Genomic DNA, 21,338 nt, shown 5'->3' on the forward strand with positions numbered 1-21,338 from the left:
CCCTATCACAAAACCAGCAGGGGCTCAGATGAAGGTGGTGCCACTGCTATTACAGTTTAAACAACAACAACCAGCTCCTGGGGGACTGGATTTACAATGAACCAGATATACAGCATTGCACAGTACAATTCCCATCCTCTTTGGAAACATGCAAACGTGAGCCCTTCAGTCACAATTCTATAAGCGACCATCGATTCCAAATTCTGTAACTTCTACATTTTACACGCGTCCTTTGTTTCAAAAAGCGTGGTAAATTAAAAAAAAAAATGTAACAGCTAACACCGAATGATGGCAGAATTACGAGGGCAATAGCTCTTAAATGAAATGTGCTTTGGTCTTTCCTTTTTGTTTTTTTTTGGGGTTTTTTTGCTGTTTGTGAATTTGAGTAATAAAAAAGTCAGCTATGTGCTGCTTCCACAGTCTGACCAAATCAGTTACGCAGCTTGGTGACATGCTGCATTCGCTGTGCTGTCAATGGACCTTTGTTTACCCAGACTGCACCATATTGTCTTATGGCAGAGTAACGGGATTTAGAATCTCAATGAAAGCGAGAGAGATTCCCCTTGCAGCTGCATTCCTTTCGGCTTCCGCTAACAGTAATGTGATAATTGGTTTACTTGTCACTTAAAACCAGCAAGGCCCTCCTTGTCTCCTTCCACAGTGACTCAGATACAGCTGGGGTCAGGTCTGCTCGAGGTTATCTTGTGCTTGACAGTAGCTCCTCACAGAATGAGAGGGTCAGCATTACAAGAGACGTCGAGGTCACTCCGAGCTCACAGGCTCTTTGATGTGTTTTGACGTGGTTAGTGAACTTCTCTAAAGTTGCTATATTTAGAGAGCTTGCAGAAACAAGGTTGGTCTATCTGAGCTTTCTTTGTCACACTAACAGGGCTGTATCATAGCCTCTGTCTGGCAGGCAGGACTGGCTGAAGACGTTTGGACATCTCACATTATGTTTGAGAGCACAGCGCTTGTTTAATGCAATACTGTTTACCTGATTTTCAATACCAGGACATTTTCAAGAAGTGTGCACTTTCGGTCTAAACGTAGTTACACCCTTTGCATGTTCTTTTAGGTGTTTCCTGAATATGGTCTTAATCCTTTAATAAGCATTTCACTATTTACAGATCTCAGCTCAGCATTTCACAGTGGTTACGCTGAAAACAGATTGATTTTGTTGTTAACCCCTTTGCTGCTGCATCTGAACGCTCGTACCGATTAGCAATAATAGGCACGCTCTGTCACAATCCAGACAACCTGGTACAGAAGTCAGATGCAAGAGGCTTCTTGCTTACTGTAGTCCTGGCAATCACAAGCAGTTAAATAAAAAGAGTACACATATAATGAAATACATGTTAATTCTGCGGTTCTGTTTTTAAATGAAGGACCCTGTGTTTTCTCACTAGAACTGCATTGCAGCATATTGAAAATCAGAATTAATGTAGTCCACTTGTTGCAGTACATGCAGCATGTTTTAATGGAAAGTCTGATCAACACAGTGGCTGCTAAGCAGACCTAGCAGTGTTTTAAACAACACAAGGTCAAGGTCCTTAACAGTGTCCAAACAGATAGAGTGCTGTTTTAATGCTTTCTGCTTGAGTGTGTGCTTAGGCACTTAGGCATTGAGTTTATGGGTTTACCGTGTGTCTATGGTGATGATATAACATTCTAGCAACATTTTAATAATGCCTTTGAGGGTTTTTTTTTTTAATTATACTGATAAAGATGTCCATATGGTTCGTAGTTCTAAACAAACAAAAATAAACTGTACCCTGATCTGCCCATGCAAATATCAAAAGAACTGTGAAGCAATATATATATATATATACACACCATTTAGAAGCTGAATTCAGCCCTGCCGATCACTGCAGGAACTATCTGTACTGTGTTCAAAAGGGATATGGACTCTTAAGTGCATCCAAGTGGTTTCTTGTCGATATCAGAACAGTTTTGTTATCCTTTGCACTGGAGCAAAAAATGTGGTGTGTATGTCTTTGTAAGACTTCTTTACACAAAGTTCATCAGAGGGCAGCGAGAGAGGATCCGACACGATCACAATGCTCACTGTACCACACCTTCACACCAAAGCATGGCCTGCCCTACAGGGACCATCAGAGGCACTAAACAAAGAAAGAAAGAAACACAGTCATGCCTGTACATCTCGATGGTGGAAGCGTTGTAGAACAATAAAACAGCAACAGGGGTTTTAAAAGTACACCCCAATATTCTGTTTACTATACACTTCAATAGTCTAAATACTATAGTATGGTTCAGTTCATTTTTTTTTTTATTTATTTGATTCACATCACACGCAGCGTGCATATAGTACTATTGTGTTTTTGCAAACAGTATAGTATTTTTTTGTATGTTTCCGTTGCAGATGATTTGTTCTGGGGATTTCCCTTCAATAACTTTGAAATGAATGTGTGTGTGGGGGGGGGGGGCTCCCTATCTTTCATCTATATGAACAGTGGAATAGAATGTAAATGAATTTTTTTTTGGCATTTCCTTCATCCTTCTGGGCAATGTACTTTTGAGGTTACACTTTTCTTTGCAAGGAGTATCATTTAGTGGTACAGGTACGCCTACCACATCATTGCATTGGAGAAACAAACGCAGGTGTACCAAGCTGTTAAATCAGCATTCTGACAGTGTATCCCTTTGACAGAACACTAGGGTGTTTTTCACTTCAGTAACATGTTAATTGTGAAAACAGTCATGGCTGTGGGTGGGAAGGGGCCTCTTGTATGAGTGTCAAGCTTTTATTCAACGCCTCTGGTTACACAAGGAGGAGTGTGATTGATGTATCCTGATTCCCAGTTTGGAAGTTAAATCTCCCACTTATCTTAGTCATGCAGATATTATTTTGTTCGTTTCGTGGACCGTGTAAATTCATAATGTATTTTAAAAAATGGTTTTAATGGATTTATTGAGATTCTCCAGTACAATGTTTTTTTTTTATTTTTTTATTTTTTTATTTTTTTAATCTGTTACTGGCACCGTGTCTCACATAAGATTTCTAAAAAAAAAAAAAAAAAAAAGTGAGATTATTCTTAGCCTAGGCTGCCAGAATTAAATGTGCTTTAAACAGTAAATATCCAAACCCATTTCAACACTTCTGCACGACACCACTGTGTTAACACTAACCCATTTCAACACTTCCGCACAGCACCACTGTGTTAACCCTAACCCATTTCAACACTTCTGCACAGCACCAGTGTTAACACTAACCCTAACCCATTTCAACACTTCTGCAGAGCACCACTGTGTTAACCCTAACCCTAACCCAGAGAGAGAGTGAGAGATGATGACGACATAGAAAAGGTTAACAACAGCTTTTAAAATAGAGGGGATCAGAGAGATGGATACTGTTTGTTTTGCCACTGGTATATCTAAAAAGACACGCTGTGGTTTTGAGAGGTTTGAAAGGCTGTACTGCTTTATCTTTTTCAGTTTAACCACTTCTTGTTGTGCATTAATAGAGACTGCAGAATGTCAGAGAGCTTTGTATAGATTGTATGGGAGTGCAGATAAGACCATGTCAGAAAGAGAGTCAAGAAACATCCACAGGCATCTTCATAACGGGATCCTGTAAAGCTGAACTGTATGTACTCTGGCACACTGTATGATTCATCAGCCTGGTACTGCCAGTGATCCATTGAACTGGAGCACACACGCACAGACGTACGCCCAAAAACACACCAAACAACTGAAACTAAAAGAGAAGCATGAGAGTTTGTGACTTACTGTATGTGTGTAGAGTATTGCTCAGTGCATAATGTATGCTGAGATGTCCACTGCAGTTAATTACTTGCTTTGCAAAGTGCTTTCAGATGCTGGTAAAACTATAGTGGAGCAGCCTCAGTAACTCATTCTAATAGGATCGTATGTAAAGTCAGGTTGAATTCTCAGCACTTTCCACGCCCAATAAAACCTACATCAACAGTCACTCGTTTGGGAAGAAAAACTAATCGAAATTTAATGCTTAAGAAAACACCATGTACACCTGGTATAGGTATATATAGAATAAAAAACGACTGTTACTTTATCCCTCTCTGTCAATTTCTTTCCATTGGTCTGTTTGCAAGTGGCCTTCAGCACATGAAAGTTGGGAGATACCAGTAAGTTTAAAGATTTGTAACGTTGTACTTGATAAATCAGCATATCCTGAATCGAAGAGGAAAAAAAAAAGAAAAACACATACAACTAACAAACCAAGCGAAGTCAGAAAATCGCAGGAATGTAATATTTAATTTACACGTTAACAGATTTCACACGGTTTGATAGAATACAGAGCACGGGTCCTCAGTGCCTGGACTGACGTGGTGAGCTCCAGGAGGCTGGTGGTGAAAGCCCTTTACTAACCTTCAGGCTGTAGTGATATATGCAGCCTTGATTCCACTTCTAAGATCTGATCCCTGTCAAAGGATCAAGACAGGAGAGCCTCATGAGTCTTTAATCACCGCTTTCTTTATGTAGCTTTCAAACCGTACTGTATCGCAATGCTATGAATGAAAGATTATTTTAAAAAAAAATGCCAGCATGAACTCTACTCCCTAAGACTCTCTTTGCACTGAATATCCACACTATGTATTTATTTATTTATATACATTTCACTGAAAACAGATTCTCTTTTAATGGTTTTCATGATGTAGAGTTTCTGTAACTGAGGGATGTCAATGCCAATAACAAATTCTGCTGTGCATAATTCACTTATACATAATGTATAAGTGAGTAGGCTATAGTATAGAGTCTGTGAAACAGATACTGAAATGTACATGTTCACACAGTGCATACATACATAAATACATACTGTACATACATACATACATACAGATATTGATCAAAGAATAGATTGCTCAGACTTTGGGACAGCCTGTTCCCGAATTTGATTGCGTGGGTGTCTGTCAGTGATCCCTGTGATGTCCATGAATTATACAGAGCAGCAGCCTTGCCTTTTCTAAATACTGCAGCTCCTGTCCTGCCCCACTGAGCTAACGCTGCATAGCTATCTATCATAGAGAGTGTATAGATACCTGTTTATATGCTGCTTTTGTTTTTAACAATAAAATGTTAAGTTTTAATAAGTAATTTGCAGTGGTCATGTTCTTATAAATAGAAGTTATAGGATGAGTGTGCAACCAAGACGTCTCTAAAAGGTCTACCATCAAGCCACAAGCCTTTGCCAACAGTGATAAAAGTATCTGGATCTTTATTGAGACCTTTTTTGCAATATAAGGCTTTTATAAATTGCATTGGTTTGCACCTCTAATAATAAGAAGTATTGTGGTCCAGACTTCTCCGGACAGTAGATGGGTGTAACAGGGTCTCACTGTTTTCTGCCAATTCTGAGCTGATGGCACTGCTGGACATCTTCCGATTGCGAAGGGAAGTAAGCATGATGTGTCTTTCATCTGCTGCAGTAAGTTTACTTGGCCGATCACTGCGTCTACGGTCCTCAACGTTGCCCGTTTCTTTGTGCTTCTTCAAAAGAGCTTGGACAGCACATCTGGAAACCCCTGTCTGCCTTGAAATTTCTGCCTGGGAGAGACCTTGCTGATGCAGTATAAATGCCTTGTGTCTTGTTGCTGTGCTCAGTCTTGCCATGGTGTATGACTTTTGACAGTAAACTGTCTTCAGCAACCTCACCTTGTTAGCTGAGTTTGTCTGTTCCTCACCCAGTTTTATTCCTCCTACACAGCTGTTTCTATTTCAGTTAATGATTGTGTTTCAACCTACATATTGAATTGATGATCATTAGCACCTGTTTGGTATAATTGTTTAATCATACACCTGACTATATGCCTACAAAATCCCTGACTTTGTGCAAGTGTACCTAGAAGAATATGGATTTGATTTAGATTTTTCTTCTGTTCACTCATTTAGTTAATTGATAAATATAATCTATTAACATGTCTATTTTTGAAAGCATTCTCACTTTACAGCATTTTTTCACACCTGCCTAAAACTTTTGCATAGTACTGTATGTGTGTGTATGTATATGTTTGTGTGTGTGTATATATATATATATATATATATATATATATATATATATATATATATATATATATATATATATATATACAAACACACACACACACACACACACACACAATGTATAAACATACTGCATTTAAAGTATATATGCTGGTACTGTATGTAGTCTATAACATGTTATTATTTGTCCAGTAATATAATAATTGTATTGATTGTATCTCCACTGTTTCACTTGCACACACACACACAGTACGTTCAGTGCCTGCTCTTGACGTAGAAACACTGCTGTTTTTCTAATACAGTGCTTTTCCAGTGTAACTCCTCTTCTAGGAATCAGAGGAGATGTGGTGCGGTTAGCGGATACAGAGCATCAGAAAGCAATCAGCCTCAACCTGATCTCAAATCCGCTCATGTTCAACAGGGTAGAAGTCTGCAGACCCGCAGCACATGACCATGGCAAATGCAATACAGAAGAGTATTGCTTCATGCATATCTGCACTTATTTATGGCAGAAACCTATAGCATCTATTTTTTCTCAGTTTCAAGAATTGATTTGCATGCAGTTTTCTTGGTAAAGAAAGGTTTTTCAGTCTATGGTCAAAAAAAAAAAAAAAAAAAAAAAAACAGCAGCAGGCTCTCATTTGATGTGGTTTCGCAGGGGACGGGACTCAGCCCGTTTTGTGTTTTTCAGAGGGGGGCTATCTCGGTGACATTTAAGCACGTCAGACTCGTAAACTTTCAACTAGTTCTCCTTAAAGGGGAGATTAATATGGGGCTTCCCATAACACTGACGACTCACAGCCCTGCTCTGTTCTTGTTCTATTTGAAATGGTAGATGCACCTTGAAAAGGGATTATCTGATATATACGCTGCAGCTCAGCAGATACGTTTAACCAGAGAGCGTCCTCAGCCACTCGGGATGCAGGAGAGCAACCAGCCGTCAGAGCTGTGCCCCCTGGTGGTTGAATTAGAGCGGTGCAGCCTGGATTTGTACAGCCATAGCAGCTTGAATGCCCACCTCCCGGGAATCTTTTACACCAGATAAATGTGAGCACAACTGACCTGGAGGGTTATTAGCGCCATATACGTTGCGTTATTAAAATAACAGCTCTGCCACTGCCCTAGATGCTGCTTAGAGGAATGAATTAGTTGGAATGCTTATTGTTAACAGCTGTAGAAACCAATACAAATTACCGCATTGTCTCCCAGTGTCAATCGACCTCGTTTCAAGCTGAATCTGATTGTTCTTCAGATGGGTTCTCTGTGCATTCTAGCATTAGAAAAAACTGCTTATCAAAGGCAAAATGCAGGGATTGGAACATGTTCCTTTAAATAAATTAGTAATGCGGTTATGTTATAAAACGTGTCTTGTTTATCAAATGTACTCGGGCAATATGATCTGAATTTGTGAACATGTTAGTTCTACTGTTTGCTTTGCGCCAGCGCGATTAATTCAATCCTGCAGGCTATTCTGAGGTGCCGATGGGAGCGACATACAGTATACTGTGCATGGTCAGGGTCTGTTTATGATCTGTAAATGGGGTCTGCAATCTAAAGCTGAGACTGTGTGTTTAGGAAGGGAGCATTCGTGTCCACATGGAAAGTGAACTCTTTATTACAAGGGAATCCTGAAAAATAACTCCAATATCTTTTAAATTGAATTTGGTGTTCCAGTCCAGCCTGCTAGCTGGCTTATCTGTTCATAGTAATAATAACAATATAATAAAACGCAATGGAATTGAGAGGGAACACTCTGTCAGTCAGTGTTCATTTGAATTGCATCCAGGAAAAAAATGGCACTTACAGGAATGGGCACACTAGATAAGGGAGGGGCTATGAAAACAACCCGATATCTTCCTCAAAACCTATTAATAATCATTGTATTGTAAAAAAAAAAAAAAAAAAAAAAGTTCTGTTTTATTATGTCCATCCCGAAAAAGGGAAGACATTCTGTCAACCTTCTTCTCTGTCCCTTTGTGTCCCTCTAACGCTTGTTTTTGACTCACAAACGAGATGACGTGATGTCATGTGCATGTCGGGAAAGGGTTTTGTGGTCCCAGTAAACAGTAATGGTGTGGTCAGGGTGGAGCAGTGCAGTTCTCTATTAGGAGTGTTGCTAATGCATCAGCACGCACTGCAGTGAGCTGGCACACCTTGCAAAGAGGGTGATCTTGTTAAACTGCTATGACAGCAGAGGCTCGCTGGAAACAGAAAAATGGTTCATGTGTTTTTTTGTTTACAAAAGCAAGTTCTAATTTAGGCATGGCAAGTCTGACCTTAATTCAGTCCATTGCAGTGCATTGTAAAAATCTCAATTTGCCTAGCTTAATCTCACAGGGGCCCTGCTATTACCAACTGAAATACCCATCATCATCATCATTGTACCTCGTGTGCAATCATGCTTTATAAATGTATGCAGTATTTCCAATTACCCCCCAACAAGATGAAAATGTTTATGGACCTACAATCTTATCAAAGTCGCTTCAAACTAGGTCTCCTGGAACCAGGTTTCAAGCCGCTGTTGCTGAAAAGGTGGCTTTGTGTTCCTGGAGCTTTAGGCTGACCGTTGCCCTTGTGTTTTGTCTTGCTCTTGTAGATTCGGTGGAGAGCCTTTCCCAGACTGCCTCCTCTCTGCAGCCCTCCCCTTCGGCCTCCACCCACACCTCCAGGGTCACAGACGACATCTCGTTCTCGGCGCACGACCTCACCGCCGACACCAACACCACGGAGGAGAGCCACAGCGAGTCTGACTCCAGTCTGCCCCCGGACTACCTCTTCCTGTCACAGTGCGAGAGCGGAAGAATCAACATCCCCAGGCAAGTTCCACGAAACACAGCACACATCTCAACTGACAACAAACACGCTAGGTTATCCGTACTGTTTACACCATGCTATTCCAATGCAAATAAAACCCTTGCTGCTTGTTTGCTTCAATCTGGTAAGCCAGTTCTTTGAGGTTATTTGAGCAGGGGTTTGTTTTTTCAGTATCTGTTTTTTTTTTTGTTTTGTTATTTATTGATGTATTCGATTGTTTGTTTATTTCAGGTGTAACACCTGGTCACAGACAGACAGGTGGCTGGAGCAGAATTCGTCAGACAGCGTGTTTGAAGACGTGATCCTTTCCCCGCTCAGCTCCTGTCAGCCCCCGTCTCCATTCTCGCCTCTGGACACGGCACTCTCGTCCTCCACAGACCCTAGCACCTTCACGCCGCTCGAGCGGGGCGCCTCGTCCCGGGACTTCACCTCTTCATCCCCACTGACTGCCCACGCCCAGCCCCAGATCTTCCAGTTCGATAAGAACCTCGTCGCCTCCGCTCTGGGGGGCACTCCAGACGGGAACACGCCCCCGCCACGGCCCCCCAAGCCCAAGAGCTTCTCTGAGCGACGGCAGGAGGAGTTCAGGGCCCACACGATGCTCGTGAACGGAAACGGTGCCTACGCTGTGCCGGCAAGCGGTGTGCAGCGAAGAATCTCCCTGTCCGGTCTGGATAACGTCAGGAGAGGTAATCCATACTGAGATGAATGTGCATTACTGAGCAGCCCTGGGTATGAAATATGAGACCGCTCTCTTACAGTGTACTACAAAACCTGCACAAACTCCATAGTATACTATACAAAATACCAGGACCTGAGTATGCTGCACACCTTTCATGTAACTCGCAAATTGTATGGACAGTAGGTCACAGAAATTCTCCCCAGTGCTGTAAAATGCTCTAAAAATCCAGCTGTGGCCTATCTTGGCAAGGGTATAGGTTTAGTCAAATTAACCCCTAAGCTTTTTTTTGCAGTTGAATTTGAAGGGATCTCTATAAGGAGCCGGGACAAGAGGCTGAGTCTTAATTTGGTAAGTAGCTTGTCAGATATTTTATAAATAAAAGCCATTAGAGGTTTGGCGAATGAAACGACCAATAAAAAAACTAAACACAATAACCTCATTTCAAAACACAATAACCTCATTTCAAAACACAATAACCTCATTTCAAAACACAATAACCTCATTTCAAAACACAATAACCTCATTTCAAAACACAATAACCTCATTTCAAAACACAATAACCTCATTTCAAAACACAATAACCTCATTTCAAAACACAATAACCTCATTTCAAAACACAATAACCTCATTTCAAAACACAATAACCTCATTTCAAAACACAATAACCTCATTTCAAAACACAATAACCTCATTTCAAAACACAATAACCTCATTTCAAAACACAATAACCTCATTTCAAAACACAATAACCTCATTTCAAAACACAATAACCTCATTTCAAAACACAATAACCTCATTTCAAAACAGTCCAGCTTTTTGGAAGTTATCAAATGAAACGCCATGAAATTTAGACAAGTGTCTAATTTGAAATGTATTTTGCTTTCAGCCCAGGAGGGTTCCAGCATACAGCCCAAGCCCAGTGGACGTACCCGAGGACAGTTATGTGCCCATGAACCCTGGAGCCTCTCCCCCCATCTCTACCTTCAACTGCCCCTCCGACGGGTACATCCCCATGAGCCCCACCAGCACAAAGTTCCTGCTGTCCAACGGAAACACAGAACCAGGACCTCCCCCAGTGAAAAGGCACCTGAAGCCCCTCCAGAGAAGTGAGAGAACGCACACATCAGCTCCAAAACACTGCGCACAGCTGCTTTTATTAAAAAAAATTAAATCAATTAAGATCAAGTTTTGAAAAAGAAACAATATCTATATCCATATTTTATTTTATTTTTAAATTGTGTATTTATTTATTTATTTATTTATTTATTTATTTATTGCTCCTATCCCTGATACCGCTAATTAAAAAGTGAACTTTTTGTCATTTGCTTTGTCGAGCACAGCAAGACCTCCGCCACTGGATCTGAGAGGCCTTACCACGATCAGGGAACATCCTATCCATATGCCTCTCATAAGATCATCGACAGAGCCCTTGTAAGTACAGTACCGTGTAAGAAACACCCTAGTCTAGCTCAAACGTTGACCCATATACTCTGATAAGAGTAAAATTAATTTAAAAGAGGTCAGTTTCTTCTCTCTCATTTTTCTCAAGCCTGCACCAGTATCTGTCCGAGCTGCCTGGCTTTTGCATTTCACAGAATTTAAACCACAAAAGAAACAGGAAGTCAGCTGGTGTCACACCCTTATAGACAACTCCAGTCTCTAGTTCACATGCGGTTTAGCTGTTGGCTTCAACTTTGCATTTGTTCAACTGACCAAGTTAAAACTACCGGTATATTATTTACGTACCCAGCATTTCCTTTGAATACATTTTAGTTTATTTGCCGGTAGTTAAAACCAGGACAAAATAAAAAATCATAATAACACAAAAAAAGTACACAAATGGAATGAAAACAAACAAATGAACCTCATAACACTAAATTCTATTCAAGCATTCTTAACAATCCATGCATAACAGCTAGAACATGCTGCATTCGAGGATAGGTAGAAGAATACCAACATTACCGGACCCCAGTGTTCGGAGGGTTTTGTCCCACTTGAGCCAGAAGCTACTGCGTTATGTTCAGGTTTTATTTTTTATGAAGATTCCATTTTGACACTCACAGAAGACACAATCAGGGGAAACGGGCAGGAAAGGGGATTGTTATGGATTAAAGGCTTGCCTGCAGTGCCGAGATTGGATGACTTCAATGGATTTAATTGGCTATGCAGATTTTAGTTAACTAAACAGCACAGTTACATGCAAAGCTGATGATTCAGTCCAGATGCATTCATTATCGGTACTGACACCTTCATTTTGAACGCGTTATTAAAGACTGTCTTGTGAACAAACTGCCAGCGTAAATGGCTGTGCTTAAAATACAGGTGGGCCAGGATAAATTGCTAAACAATTAAGCAATTCAGCCTGGCCAGCTGCATTCACATGGACATTAACAGATCTAAGGCTCTAAATTAATTATTTCCTGGGAACATTTATAAAGTAATACATTTAAATCTGAAAATAAAGATACGGTAATACTGTTTTTGATGCAGTTGAGGAAATAATTCTGCACATTTATACTGTAGAATACAGGAGCGAATGAGAACAAGTATCAAAATAAAGAAGCTATTTACCTCAAATAAATCAGCAAAATAAACCCTGTGTACATGTAAGGGGCTTTCACCCCATCACAGTCATGATATACTATTGCAGATGCTTTGGATGTAGGTCCCAGGGTAATACATTGTCATACTCTTGGTGAGGTTCTGGTCTGTATATCGCTGGCATTGATTGTTTTATTGTAAGCTATAGTTAGGTAAAGTAAACTGTGATAATGTTATGATGGTGTTAGATTAATTGAAACGCTTTTGGCATGTTTTAACATTGCATATAATTGTGATTAAACTATTTGGCAGATCACAAGCATTTGACAAAATAGATACTAGTTTCCATCTGTGCAGCCAGACTCCTATCAGTTTATATTTATAGGATGTTCCGCTTTGGCACCACAAGTACTGTAGCGTTGCCTAATTTTCTTTGAATGTGGTATCTACTAACAGAATTCAACATTGGACTGCAGTGTAGTGTACGAAACACAGCCTGTCTGGGCTGTCACAGAGCAGTGTCATGAAACACATGTCGATTGTCTCTGTGTTGGCCTTGCTTCACCACATCTGTCAGAAGCAGCATCCTTGACCCTGATTGTGTGTTTCCAGTCCTTGCAACCCGGCACCAGGAAGAGCCACAGCCAGTGTCACATTCGGGGAGGAAGACAGCAGCTTCACACCAGGGGTAATAATAATAATAATAATAATAATAATAATAATAATAATAATAATAATAATAATAATAATAATAATAATAATAATACGACTACTACTACTACTACTACTACTACTACTACTAATAATAATAATAATAATAATAATAATAATAATAATAATAATATTGAGTGGACTGACTGCTCTAAAACTTTCTGCCGCCCATCTTCAATCATCACTCTGTTCCAGATGTGCTCAGTAATGAACCCAAGTCACACAGTTCAGTTTTGAATAACTTTGTTTTCTGTTAACTTTGTTTTCTGTTGTCGGTCTCTTGAACCCAAAACTTTATTTAATTCCATATATCATTAATGTGTATAAAAGTGTGTCATCGATTAAACCATGTCTGAAAGAGTAAATAAAAAAAACCTTCTCTTGTTATATTGGGTTCAAGCTCGATCTGCCATGCAGACTCCAGACTGGGAACCACCAGCTCCCTTAGACAAGGCCAGCGTGCAGGATGAGCCAGGAGATAGGAATAATGCTGTGCCCCAATTCTACAGCCCAGGCAGCTCCCAGGGTCTCAGTCTGAAGGAAGTGCACTAGCAAAGGCACACTTGCAGAGAGGAATCAAAGATTTGTAACCTTATAAAACTAACAAGAAGCAACTTAGCTGCTGGGAGGTGCAGTTAGAAGATTGTTGATGCTAATGATGCTGTTTTTTAATGTGTTTGCAGGATGTTTCCATCAATACGCACATTTTCTTTCCTTTGCCGAGAAAATCTAACCTGGACTATCTGGCTCTGGACTTCAACTCAGCATCTCCTTCTCCTGTTCAGAAGGTATACTACACCTGTAACCAAATTAAAATGAGAGAGAGAGAGAGAGAGAGAGAGAGAGAGAGAGAGAGAGAGAGAGAGAGAGAGAGAGAGAGAGAGAGGAGGATGAGTAGAAAAGGTTAACAACAGCTTTTAAAATAGAAGACTTTGCAATTCAACCCAAATCAAATAAAAGAGATGAGACAAGCCTGAGTGCCATTTCACTGTGCAAAATGTGTATACTGTATCATTTTATGGTAAACACTGTATATGAACATATTCCTATAGTAATATTGGAGCTCCATTCTAAGCCCTAGCCTCTACAATAGTGAACATACAGGCCAGGTGCAGCCTGTTATACACACCTGCATGATTTGAAACCACATGGAAATGAAGTATTCAAGGCTCAAACTTAACCCTTAGTTGGGTCCTGTTAATAAACACATTTAACAACCAAAAACTAACACAAATGTATACCTCAAATAAAGTAAACACATTTAAATAGGAACATATAACGATAATACTGTTATTGATGTAGTTGGTTGGATAATTCTGTGCATTTATACTGTAGACTGTGAGTGAATGAAAAGGAAAGATGTACCCAATAAAGTTACCAAGCCAGAAGTAAACAACTCAGACATTTTATTAAGGGGCTTGTGGGTAATGCTGTTAGACTATTGGTGTTTTTTGTCTCATCTGACAAAAATAACGCTTATGACAATTTGGAGAAGATTGAGAATCTGGTCTGTAGTGGTCAAGTTATAAGGACTGTGAAATTATGTGTGATTTCATCTCCCTGTTCACATAGACGGGGAACAATATTTTATTGAATACACTTGACTGTGTAGCATTGCTTTTTTCTTTAAATATGACACTGGGTCATTTTTCACAGGAGCTGTTGACAGAGCCTTTACAGTATCCAGGCAACAGCTGTTTAAATAGAAATAGAATTGTCTTTGTGGCATTTCAACCAGTCACTTTACTGAGGGGTTACATAAGCAGCTGGTTTGTTTTTCAGATGCATAATACTTTCTAAGGGCAGCAGTGTGGAGTAGTGGTTAGGGCTCTGGACTCTTGACCGGAGGGTTGTGGGTTCAATCCCCAGTGGGGGACACTGCTGTTGTACCCTTGAGCAAGGTAATTTACCTAGATTGCTCCAGTAAAAACCCAACTGTATAAATGGGTAATTGTATGTAAAAATAATGTGATATCTGTATAATGTGAAATAATGTATAATGTGATATCTTGTAACAATTGTAAGTCGCCCTGGATAAGGGCGTCTGCTAAGAAATAAATAATAATAATAATAATAATAATAAGTGAGTTGATCTGATGGTTAGACCATCTCAAGCAGTAAAACAGTATTCTTCTGAGTTCATATATATATATTAGACCTGTATGCATATGCATACTGTAGCTACTTCACCTCATGTCATTGAACACAACACACAAGATAATAAAGGCAGTTACAGTACCTTAATACCGGCTCAAGGCAGGGAAGCTGGTGAAGGAAAGCCCTGATGTTCTTGGCCAGCCTATCATTCTTCCACTTTTTATTTTGGATTCTGAGAACAGCGTAGTCCTAAATAATAGGACTAATAGCCCTGAGGCTGTAGAAACACAAGTAATTACACTCTATTAAGTGGTACGGTTATTTATAATGTACAAGTGAAACAGTCTGGTGCGTGTAACAGAATTAGTATAAATATTCACCTCATGCACTTGAATGTACTCTAGACTTGGTTTATAAGCATAGTACTGTGCAGAAGATCAGTAAAAGGAATACTTTAATATGCACTGTATAATATACACCAGTAAATGTATATGAGTCCTATAGAGGTTGGTGATTGAGTTATGATTTAAGCCTGGTATGTAGTCCATTTAGGTCAAATGCACGTTTACTAGCATATAATCAATTTAAGCAATGTTCTACTCAGCAGTGAATTCATACAGTTCAGTGTACCAATGCAAACAAAAGCAGCAGGGAGATCGTTCTTGTTATTTTTATCCCATAATCTGTTTTAATGACTTGGCGTTCTTGTCTGTGCAGCTAAAAATGAAGGACAATGCACAAATGCAGCTGTTTTTATTGGAACATCTGAACATCAGAAAATAGTTGATGCAAGGAAGCCAATAATCAAGCAATGAAATGTAACGCAGCTTGCACACGGATAGCTCTGCCTTGTGGAATTCTGAAGAGCCATTCCTAGAACAGATCGGCTCCCGACTTTCTCTGGAATATGCTGTTCTGTATACAATGAACAATGTCTATGATTGCAGCGGGCAAGCATTATTGTGTTTTTTACTGAATAAACCTTAATTTCACAGCTCTCACGAGCAGCATTCAATTTTGATAATTTATTAAAGGCCAGCTTTCATCACATAACTAGGTGGGCAAAAAAAGACATATACAGCTGAGTGAGTTGTTACATAGACACTTGTTATTAAACAATAATTTCAGCAACATATTTACACATTTTAGTTTAAGGATACCTGTAACACTGCATGCCCTACCATTATTAAATTGTCTATAGCATTCTTTATAACATTATAGCATGTATATTTCTGGCTGAGTGTTTTCCTCTTGTGTACGCTTTTATAGAAACGTTTTTCACAGGCAATGCATATGAAATGTTACTCGGCATGCCATGGGGTAATAATTGTCTTTTCCTTTTGGCACAAACACCTGTAATATCTTATGTACCTTAAACCCCAGCCAGGCGTTACCTACAGTATGTCTCTTACACACATCTGTTCTGTCTCTCTCTAGAAACCCATGCTTGCTGATGAGATGCGGGTGGACTACGTCCAGGTGGACGAGCAGAAGACACAGGCCCTTCAGAACACTAAGCAGGAGTGGACAGACGTGAGGCAGTCAAAAGTTTGAACGAAACTTTCAAATTCCTACCGAAAAACGCACCAGCACTGGACTATGGGGATACAAGGGAAACCACAGACTAGCTAGTAAGAAAAACCTGGCACCGAGAGTGAGTTAGTGCTACTCTGTGTCCCGGACATGTTAATGATTCATTCTTCAGGATCTTCATATCTCCAGCCTCAGACTTGTAAACCGGCTTTTCCCTGTATTTCCAAAAAGAGAAATATCCTTGTTTGCATTACCAATTCTGAGAGTGCTTGTAAGACCTTGAATTATATTAGGAGTCTGGAGTCAAATCTGTTTAGATCATTACACTAGACACTCTTATCAGTAGCATTACCATTATCAGCAGTGTTGTGGTCATGTCTTTTTTATTTCTGTCCACTCATTATCTTTTCGGATGAATCTTTCACCCTGGGCTATTTCAAGTTTAAACTTCTTTATTTTTAATGTTATTACACAGCACACTAACACTGAGCTTCACCTAATATTTGGTTGCTATGGGTATTATCATGTGGCATTAGCTCTTTGAAAAGCATTAACCTTAGGCATTCATCTATGCAGGAATACTGTAACCAAACACTGCCATCTGTGATAATATAACCTCAAAACATGTTCAAGTAAAAAAAAAATATATATATATATAATCAAAAGTGCATTAATAACATAAACACATTATAAAGTATACATAGCACTTATGCGGGACCCCTGGCCTGAAGTAAGCTGGGATGTGCTCATTAAATGACCTCCATGTGGAGGCGTCATCTTATCCTTTGGCTCCCCATGCCTGCTTCTTAAGATCTAGTGCTTCACTGAGAATCCTTTGCAGCTGCAGAAGGTGAAGTTTATTCTGGAAATAGTCTAGTTTGCCTTAGTTTATGGCAAGTCACTGGTGTCTGGACAAAGTTCACTTCATCATGAAGTACTGTATGCATCGGTATGTATTTTTTTTTTAAAATTGAATCCAAACAATTAAGCTAGCCAAAAAAAAAAGAAAAACATCCTGATAGAAATTATATAAATGATATTTTTTTTATTATTAACCGCACAGAAAATAGCATGTGCTGAGCTGTTTACAACGCTCCACATAGCTGCAGCTAGAACTACAGCTGCAATCATACATCACTGACATTGCACTTATTTACAGCAACAGAATAGCAGCAGGAAGGCTATGGCCAGATTAAAAGTAATCTGACTGTGTTTACACAAGGAAGTTCATTTTAGACCAATGGATATGTATGTGCGTCATTACCATATATATATATATATATATATATATATATATATATATATATATATATATATATATATATACACAGTATATATAGATGTACACACAAGGTTTAAATGATAAAATCACTTATTCACTTATTTATTTCACGACATTTCAGACAAACTGTGTTTTCTTTCTACAAAGCTGAAGAAGGGCTTTTGTCCGAAACGTCCTGAAATAAATAAATGTATGTTTTAATCATTTAAACCTTTTGTGTACATCCAAAATAGGACACGCTATGTTCTGCGTGTTTAATAAAAATACACATTCTGTATGGGTTTGGCATGTGTAATATCATACCTTTCTGCATGAGTTCAGGGGTGGGTGTTTTCCATTTGTTCAGGTACATTTACTTTGAATTAACCACTATGAGGGCAAGCTACTAAAATGCATTACATTTATCTTACACTTTTAAATATGGTATGTTGTAACACTTTTTTTTCATAGATGTTCTTAAATTTCTATATTTGCAATGAAATAAGATATTCAAAGGTGTGTATACAAGTAATAAGATGTAAAAAAAAAAATATGTACAAAAGATTGCGCACTGATATCTAAGTAAGACATTTCTATTTATGGAAAAATGAAAGAATTTATGTTCATTTTTTTCTTTTTCTTTTGTATATGTAAGTAATGTGTGTGTGGGGGGGGGGGGGGGGTGAGTAACCTGCTGGAAATTAAAGAAGAATTTCTTATTAGGATACCAATTCAGGGGCACGAGTTGGCAGGTAAACTATCATTATTTGCCCATGTTACACGTATCTTAAAGGGATACCACATTTCTCAGGAATACAGACATACAGAATGTTTGGTTTGTTTGAATGGCCTAGCAGGCGATCTCAACCCCCCTGCCATTAACTCTGTATTAACCCTGCTGGTGCTTGACCACTTTATTATCATCACAAAACACAATACAAAAAAAATAAGAAGGACAGCAAAATATCAGGGGCATAGATGTGGGCATTGGGGTTAAGATCCACTGCTGTTTATGTACTTACAATAGACCCCCATTACAGCAGGAGATCATTCTAACCATGTCACATTTACATTGTGCCATACAGTGTGCATTTCGTTATGCGTTTCATTTCCTAGTTGCTATGCACACAGATCGCAGACCCCCAATCTAACAGACCTGTTCAATAACGAATTAAAAAGGGCACCCAGTCGGGTTATGTTGTTACAGATCCAGGTAGAAACAGAATCCCAATCCTGTTCTAGAATCCATTCTTGATGAGCATTCCGTCTCTGTGATTGTCCCACCCTAGGTTTGCAGAGTAAGTGTTCATTTCATTCTGGAGACAATGATTAGTCAAGCGTTTTTCACACTGGCTAATATCATCATGTCACGACAGCGCTGTACCTGTAGCTGTCACCACAAACACTTGTACACATGCATGTCTCTTCCCAGGCACACAGCAGGTTTGTATGTGCGATTTTGGGGATCGAATCAATTATGTTTAACTGCGGGCAGCACAGTGAGAAAAGGGTACACGCTCTGACAAATAGGACATTCAGCTGCAGGCTGAATCCACACAGAACCTAGAATCGTTTGGTAAAACAGTTTGGCAGAAATTGTATTTATTTATTAATTAATGTGTGTATTTATCTCTGTTTTGATTCAGTTTGATTCTAATGCCAAATAGGACAAAAATGCTATATTCAGTAATGTGCAACATGTTCTAAGCACTGTAAATTACATGGAAAATATAGGGTTCTGTATGCATCTTCTGTTTAAGATATATATATATATATATATATATATATATATATATATATATATATATATATATATATATATATATATATACACACACAGCTCAATAGGTTAAAATAGCTGCTATCTACCTGCGTGTAACTACAAATGAGGCACCAGAGAGTAACAGGTTTTGGGTTCAATGTTTGAGTTGAAAAATGTGTTCCCCATTTAAAGTCTGTTTGAAAATGTACTTCAGAGTTCAGACGTGTTTAAAAGTCACAAGTCATCAGAGAAACCATTGCAAACCAGTTTACCAATCATGGAAGAAGTTTATTACAGCGAGGTCCATGTAGATACTTCAGCACACAGATAATGCTCTAAATTCAAGAGGGGCCTCCAGTGTAAAAAAACACATTGTTCTGTGATGTGGTTAAAACCCTAGTCTGGATCTTTGAGTCCTGTTTCAACACACTGTCACTGTAATCAGTCCTGTCATCTCAATGGCATATTCCATAGCTTTCCTGAGAAGATCCAATGCTGTACTTGTGTTACACAAATAACCTCCTGTGACTGGTGTTTGTTTGCTTTTCTGTTCTTTATAATATGAAGTTTTGTGTAAATACTGCACTTGCGTACAATCACTGGCTGAAGCGTCTTCAAAACTGCTAATAAAATAAAAGCTGTTTGAAATGTTTTACAGTACCTGCAATGTTTGAGTTTCTTAATCAGCATACTACATCCTTAGTTATCTAATCCACAGTATCTTTGCCTACATTCAAATTAAATCTGCAGATTGAGGTCCTTCTGTCAGGAGATAATTGCTGAAAAGCACCTTGAAAAGAAAGTTGCCAGAATGATATCCAAAGAACACAAAGCTCTCTCGCTGTGAGACAGATAATGCAAGAGACGAGGAAATTCTGAGTGTAAAACCAACATTTCTGTCGGGAAGTAGGGAAGAGAGGTTCCAAGACATATGGTTTGGGCTCTCTCTTTAATAAATGATATTGTGATGAGCCAATTTCTTTGCTATAATGAGGTTTTGGATTTCTAGTGCATCTTTTGATTTACATTTCAATGGGGAAGCTTTACCAGAAGATTACTGGAAAAGGTCAAAATCAGCATTTAAATGGAGATTTAAATTAAAGAGACACACACACACAGAACCCTCGAAGAACCACTGGTATCTAAACACATGTATAGCAGATCAGAAAGCTTTTTCTAATATTTATCTTAAATCTGAGATTAAGTGAAGCCTATATCATTATTATTTATTTCTTAGCAGACGCCCTTATCCAGGGCGACTTACAATTGTTACAAATAGTCCTGGGTTTATTCCCTCCTGTGTGGTTCACCAGAATGAGCACATCAGGGGAGGGGAATTTAAATTAAAAAAAACAACTATTAAATAAAACAAGGCTCTTCTATTTTACTGTTTGTGTGTGTTGGATAACTGAGGATAAGATTCTCACATTGTCCAGTAGGGGGTGCAATGGAGCCCTTCAGATGTGTCAGCTGCATCTATGAATAACAATTTGTGCTGGATGCTGTCGTGAAACCTACAGAACTTTAGTTTTCCCAAAGGATATTCAGTTTCCACTGAGTGCCTGCTTTGCTGATGTTCTTTTTATTTCATTTCAGGAGAAGGAATGTGTTAGAATAAAGATACTGGTTTTAGAGTCAGGTATTTTAAAACATAGCAGTCTTGTGGTGATAATATAAAATGGTGCTTTTTAAATAATATGTAGGTGCCATCTAAATAAGACACATTAAGAGTCTGACTCCCTACCTCTGTTTTTGGTTCCATTTCACAATTTTAATTTTGAAAACAGACCTGCAGTACAGTAGGAGGCATCAAGGGACAATAACTCTCAGCCTTTATACAAACGTTTATCTTAATAAGAAGTATAGCCACTAACAAGGTTTTCTGCTACTTAAGCAGATTAGTCATCCGTGAAAGAACAGGGACTCCCCTAATGTGGATG

The 21,338-nt window shown here is 38.9% G+C and overlaps 1 protein-coding gene across 2 annotated transcripts in view; it reads left to right on the top strand.

The window, feature by feature from the left end:
• LOC117430403 (GRB2-associated-binding protein 3-like) overlaps nt 1-20,050 on the top strand; it is a 36,205-nt gene extending 16,155 nt beyond the window's left edge. The window contains exons 3-10 of one of the 2 annotated variants that reach the window (XM_059001287.1): nt 8,594-8,813; nt 9,043-9,500; nt 9,786-9,841; nt 10,380-10,599; nt 10,834-10,924; nt 12,647-12,722; nt 13,429-13,533; nt 14,528-16,273. In XM_059001287.1, the coding sequence (XP_058857270.1) occupies nt 8,594-8,813; nt 9,043-9,500; nt 9,786-9,841; nt 10,380-10,599; nt 10,834-10,924; nt 12,647-12,722; nt 13,429-13,533; nt 14,528-14,545 (1,244 nt within the window). In that variant the 3' untranslated portion in view covers nt 14,546-16,273. The other variant, XM_059001286.1, reaches the window with a different exon arrangement.
• The last annotated feature ends 1,288 nt before the right edge of the window (nt 20,051-21,338 follow it).

Source organism: Acipenser ruthenus, chromosome 26 (genome assembly GCF_902713425.1).
Source record: "Acipenser ruthenus chromosome 26, fAciRut3.2 maternal haplotype, whole genome shotgun sequence".
NCBI classification, from domain to species: domain Eukaryota; kingdom Metazoa; phylum Chordata; class Actinopteri; order Acipenseriformes; family Acipenseridae; genus Acipenser; species Acipenser ruthenus.